Raw genomic sequence first — 6,206 nt, 5'->3', positions numbered from 1 at the left:
GGTATCTCCATTTGGTGTTATTTTTTGGAGGCCCATTGGCCCCTGCCCTTCTTTCTGTTTTGATACGACACGCCTCCTCCTCGCGTTATGCCTCTGGCTCCGCTTAAAATGTGAGTGTTTTCGTTGTAATTTCTTTGCACTCTGGGTCGGAGTGATTGCATTCTTTCGTGGCATAAAAAACGTATTTCCTTCCCAGGAGAGGGTTTAGCCAGCTGTCCCTGTATCGCCCCTCCTTGAAGCTCAGATTCCGATTCACTCCCTCCTATCGAACTAATATCTGACAGTGAAGAATTGGTTTGGTCCTCATTTCTTATTGGCACCCTTGGCTTGGTATGTGTTTTTATCTCGGGACTGCGCAGGGCATCATACTTTTTTGAAAAAGTAAATATTTGACCAAGCTCATAATCATTGCGGTCTCGCTGAAATTTGAAAGTTTTTCTTTCCATTATTTTCGCTTCTTCTTTTTTCAGTCTTACATTCATTTAATTTGTGAGTTTGGTTTTTTCTTCAGTGTCACTCACTGTCTCCAGGTCTTCGTATATTTCAGCTATTTCTTTGAGCAATTGTGTTCTGTCTATGTCCGCATATTTCATTAAAATCAATACCAAACGTCGGGAAGATTCTAAATTACTTTTGGCCCACTCCCGCAAGAGGCCAGGGTTGGGGTTTTCATAACTAGGGGCCGTTAGGATTCTCAGTCCTCTAGGGATACAATTAACGTCAATGTAGCTTTGTAGGGATTTAGATTCCCACCATTTGCTTTGCTCGCTTTTTAATTTCTTCTCCAATGTTCTAAATTTGTGTTTTAACGTGCTGTTACTGGGATTGTTGTCAGTATTTATTCTCCCCCGGATGTTGGAAGGTATTGGGAGGCTGTCAGAAAACATTGTCATGGCCGCAGCCTCCCGGTCTCTCACATTGTCGGCCGACATACTTAATTGCACTATCAATCCTTCTCAGGCGACTTATTCAATATTCTTTTTAAATTTGAACTTGAACGCGCCAATGCACATGTACTCTCCACCCCTGAATACCTGACTTTTTTAGATACATCGAAGTCAAGATTCTCCTCCCGGTGAGTCGTGTCTTCCGACTCGAAACCCGCAGAGCCTCTTCTTCCTCGTTTGGCGTTCTTCACGTGCAGGTTCAGGGGGGTCAAACGCCGTTCTCCTTCCGGAAATGGTTACACCCAGGCAAACCTGGATATATGGTACAGGCCAACAACTGTTCATTGCTTTAGAGTCAAATTCTGGTAGACATTAAGGTTCCTTTTTCTAGCTCAGGAAACCCTCCTGTCCTGATATGGAATTGCTGTTAATGTAAGAGTCTGCACATGAACTAGGTCATTGTTTTTCCCAGGCAGGATTATTTCAATAAGTCTACTTGGTATATAAGAACCCATTTTGCAGTGTGTTCTTTCTATTTGAGATGTGTGACCTTACCGGCTCACTGAATCCATGAACAGAATGGTGGTGGAATCACCCAATATTTAACTTGAAGCTGGTTTGGGTCCCGCTGTCCAAGATCATCATCCTAACTTTACAGGAACACATGCTACGCCACGACCCAAAAGCTCCAAGGGGGTCCTTAGACCTCTCTTGTTCATTCCTTGTACTACTCCTTACTAAGGTGAACATAGGAAGCACTGAATAGCCGGGGTGCAATGATCTCTTACGAGACACCTGAAATGCTACTGACCAGTGAAGGTTCAGGAAAGTGTCAAAAAGAATCTCTTCAAAACAACCCTGGTGACATCTTTGCAAGATTACTCCAATTTTTCAGAAAATCTCCAGCAAGATAGGTGGTGGATTCGCAGACAGTGTGCTGGAAAAGAGAAGAACTCAGGGACTCTTGCAATCCCTAACCTAAACTCCAGGCATCCAGGCTTCTCTCGAAGAGCACCATATGGTAGCTTCATAATCTGTATTTGAGTCTTTGAACTTTTATTTCCAGTCTGGCTAGAGGTTCCTGCAGTGGAAAACTAACAGCCAGTGAACGCATGTCTTCAGGCTTTGGAGCCATGCATTGTGCGGCCTGTACATTGTTTTAAAATGCTCCAGTGATACATGCGTTCAAAAATAACTTCTGGGAGGGGAAGGTGCTGGCGAGGGCCGGGTGTTCTCGCTTTGTCCAGGCTTTGAAAAGAGCCTGCCACTATTAATCCTGGAGAAGCGTGCCATGCCAGTCACATGACCCCGGGGGATAATAGGCAGCTGCCCGCCCGAGTCGGAGCTTCTCTGGCGGAATCGGCCACCGGCACGTCCAGGAGGGAGCGGGCAAGAGCAGAAGTCACAAAAAAGGCGCGCGCGCAATCCACGCAGCAGTAAAGGTGCGACTCTCTCACCTGCAGGCCACCGAGTGAGGAGAAGCGCGAACGCACGTCACGGCCGCCTGTCCCACAGAAAGTAACTGCGTCTCTCTTCAGTCACTTACCGCCAGGGCAGAAAAGAGCAGCTCACAGAGAGAGCGGTAGCCCAGGTGCACCTGGCTGCGGCAACATGAACCAAACAGAGATGAACGTGCAGTACAACTATGTGTACGATGAAGAGGAGTACATGATTCAAGAGGATGAGTGGGACAGGGACATGCTCCTGGACCCGGCCTGGGAGAAGCAACAGAGGAAGGTAAGCTCCGCGCATGCGCCATCCCCAGGAGAGGGTGCCTGCTAATGACGGAGCGCCTCTAGCGTTCAGGGCAGGTGGAATCTGAAATGTATACAGTTTTAAGAAAAACCCCTTTTTGATATCGTAATTGCTATAAATTCACAGATTGGCAATAAAACATGGTATGTATGCAGAGATGACAAAAATAAAGCTGTTGGGGGGTTTGGTCTAATTACTAATAAGCTAACTTTGTAATTGAAAGACTGGGTGCACATCCTGGTTGATATGCTGTGCGGTCTTGTACACAATACGTTCTCCCTCTGTGCAGTTGAGTTACACGTGAAGTGGAACTCCTGGAAACATGCAACAAACATTTACCGTTGAATAAAACCACTTAACCAAAACCTGAATAATCTTCTGGAATTATCTGGTTTGACAACGTGGGCATGGGCACACTGGTAACAGTTCCCTTATATTGAGAAGGAAAGTAGAAGGTGTATTGACTGGTCCATCTTGTACTGGGCTCAGACAATAAATGTCTGTCGCTGCACACCCTATGTGCATTTCAGTAATGTTATAGATGGATGCATTTGAATATATATAACTATAAATATGTATATAGATATATATACACACACACACACTATATATATATATATATATATACATACATACATACATGATGTAAATACACACACATACTTGTGTTGTCCCAATCATGAGCCCATATTGTCAGGAGGGTTTGCCATCCTTCAAATCAGGCTTCTCTCTGACCAGATTCTGATCCAGATGGATTGGGCCTAGCAGTATCAATCAAAGAAACCCATCACAGTGTTATAGCATTCATTCTGTTCAATAGGAATAATAGTTTAAGTACTATAGCCGTGGTCTTTTAAAGTGAAGTCTTTATCACTGATATGGAATTTATGGAAGACACTTGTTAGCCCTATATGTACACTAAAAAATAGGTTCTGCTCTGATCTTCTAAATACCATTCATCCTTAGGGTGTCAGTGTGTCATGAAGAGTGTAAACTTTACTTATCTACTCTATTTCACATTACCATGGAAGATATTTTACATTTCTTTTAAATGTGCTATTGCTCTGCAATTGTTTTTATTCTAGCCACGCATAATACTCCTTTCATGGAAACTAATGGCCTTCAAAAAACGCCTCCAGGATTTTATGCCTGGCTCGTATTGTGCACCCTGAACATTGTTTTAAAATGTTAAGGTGACACACTTGTTCAAAAATAGCTTCCCAGCGGGAGTGCTGCATTCCCATTTCTTGGCTGCCAAGTTGGGTAGGATTTAGTTGCCATGGAGGGGGCACGTAATCTGCCTGGGGTAGCCAGACAACTGCAGGGCTGAACATACACATGGTGCATTCTTCAATACCAAATGCGTAGGACCTCGTGCGGGGGCAGGGGTGAGGGCAGGTAAGGCTGGCAGGGCAGGGAGGACATAGCTGTTGTGCGTCTGCCTTGCTGACACCCAGCCAGTAACACAACACCGGGCGCAGGGATCTCAGGGCAGACTTGGCTGGCAGTGTGAGGTTAGCATAGATGCTCTCTGAGACAATCTGCTGGAACACAACGAGATAAAGTGCCGCTGTTTCTATTGTGGGCTGCCCACACTTGACTGCTGCCATTTCAGTGATACGCAGGGTATGAGACCTGTCAACAGTTGCTGGTACCCGATGACGACGACTGTAGGACTGCGATGTAATTATAGCTCCTGGTTTTTGTTTAACCGAGAGACATCTTGCCTAGTGTGGAATTCTTTGTAAAGTTCTGAAAAGGCGGGAACACTAAACACCACAGAACAACTAAAGGTCAAATTGAGCAACTCAAACTTGAATGGAATAGAGGATTGGTACTTGTGATAATGGCAGAGCACAATTTGTTTTAGGGGTGGGCCCTCATGTTTGGAGATCTGAACTTATTTTCTTGTCATCAGACTGCCCCTGAGCAGTAGAGAAAATAGTAAAAAAAAAGGTAGAAAGGAGTAGGGAGGAAAAAGGGTGAAATCAGGGGTGAAAAAAAAAACAGCAAGAGTCAGTGAAAGTGACGGGTAATTTAGGGTGGTATTGAAAAGGAAGGAGTATAATCAAGGCTTGTAGCCATGATATTGGAAAGGCAGGGCATGCAGAAGCGCCAGTGGCAGGCTCTTAAGAAAAACTACAGGCTCCTGCAATTATTATTATTATAAATAACGCACTCAATATAGTACATGTTTCTAGGATGGTCTAACTCAGGCATTGGGTCATTCCTGCCACAACTAGTATGGAAAAACCTAGTCCAACTTGTAGAAGTTAACTAACCCAGAGAAGGCACATTTTTTACCAATTATACATGCCGCTGTACCCCAAGTGCAAAGACTTTTAGAAGCAAAACATGGCCAAAACTAGAAACAGAAAAGGGGCTCAAGTTCCAATCTTTGCCAAGCAGCCTGGTAACCTGATTATTCTAAGGCATGCGCAGAGCACATTGGTGTGCAGTGTAGCTTTGTGTCCTTAGCTATGCCTCAAACTCTACCAACAAGAGCTGTCTATTTTGTACATGCGACAGCAGTGCAAAGATGGTCTCATTAAGATGAGGCGATACCCCCTGACATGACACCCTTCCACAAACCTTTCCTCACTTTTAGTGGCACAAATAATCGACTTTAACTATATAAGCTGCGCCACCCTCCCAGAAGCACTTGTGCTAATAATACGCGAGTTAGATGGCTCAAGATAGAGCCTTTGGTGGAGGGGCCATAAGAACTCAAGGGGGTATGCAGGCCCTTTGAATTGGAGCCAGTGTCATCGCTTGTATCTGCTTTTTCTGCACAGGTGCACAGTGTTTTTGCTCCAATTGCTCTAAAGAAACAACATTTGGATTTATGGGAAGACTGGCGTACTGTATATTCCATTTTGTAACGTGGAACATAAACATTTATTCGCTATGATCAACACCTAATTCATGCACTAGGTGGCCAGATTATGTAACAGAACACACACTTTCACTTGCAAATGCACTGTTAATCATTCTTTCAAAATAAAAACGTAAACAAGCATTGGCAAAGTCAAAATGTATACCTTTAGTTGCCAGCCTTTTGGCTGTGTCAATGCTTGTTTTGTCTTGCCCTCGATTTTGCATAACTTTATTTTGGGGGTAGTTGTCTTGGCAATTAAAGACATTGGCGAAAAGCAATAACATTTTTGGTCTCAAAGAGCACATATTGCCATAATAGTCTCTGGCACTGAAGGGAACTACTTTGTGTGTGGATGTGCTGATTGTGCCCCATTCTTTGTGCTGTGGTGGAAGAAAAATATGAGTCACAACAACAGACCAATGGATGGAAAGGGCTGGTGAAAATATACATTTGTATACGTAAAAAGGAGTGAGAGATAAATTGCCTACACAAAAGTAAAGAAGCACATCTAAATGTGGCCTGTGCATTGAGTTATGGAACTTTGCCTTTTAACTTTCTCACAGCAGTATAAAACACTACATAACAAATTAATTGATGTATTTAAAAGGAATTGAAATGGGGCAATAATTGCATTCTGGGTTAAGGAAATAATCGGCTGCATATTCACCTCCTGAGTCTAACCTCCA

At 43.7% G+C, this 6,206-nt stretch overlaps 1 protein-coding gene across 1 annotated transcript in view; it reads left to right on the top strand.

The window, feature by feature from the left end:
* Positions 1–2,166: 2,166 nt before the first annotated feature.
* Positions 2,167–6,206, top strand: part of ACTN2 (actinin alpha 2) — a 266,246-nt gene continuing 262,206 nt past the window's right edge. The window contains exon 1 of the mRNA XM_085611425.1: positions 2,167–2,624. Within this exon, the coding sequence (XP_085467551.1) occupies positions 2,499–2,624 (126 nt within the window). The 5' untranslated portion in view covers positions 2,167–2,498. The remainder of the gene's footprint in view (positions 2,625–6,206) is intronic.

This window comes from Triturus cristatus, chromosome 6 (genome assembly GCF_964204655.1).
Source record: "Triturus cristatus chromosome 6, aTriCri1.1, whole genome shotgun sequence".
NCBI classification, from domain to species: domain Eukaryota; kingdom Metazoa; phylum Chordata; class Amphibia; order Caudata; family Salamandridae; genus Triturus; species Triturus cristatus.
The sequence above is the reverse complement of the archived record's forward strand: the minus strand, read 5'-3'. Positions and strand labels throughout refer to the sequence as shown.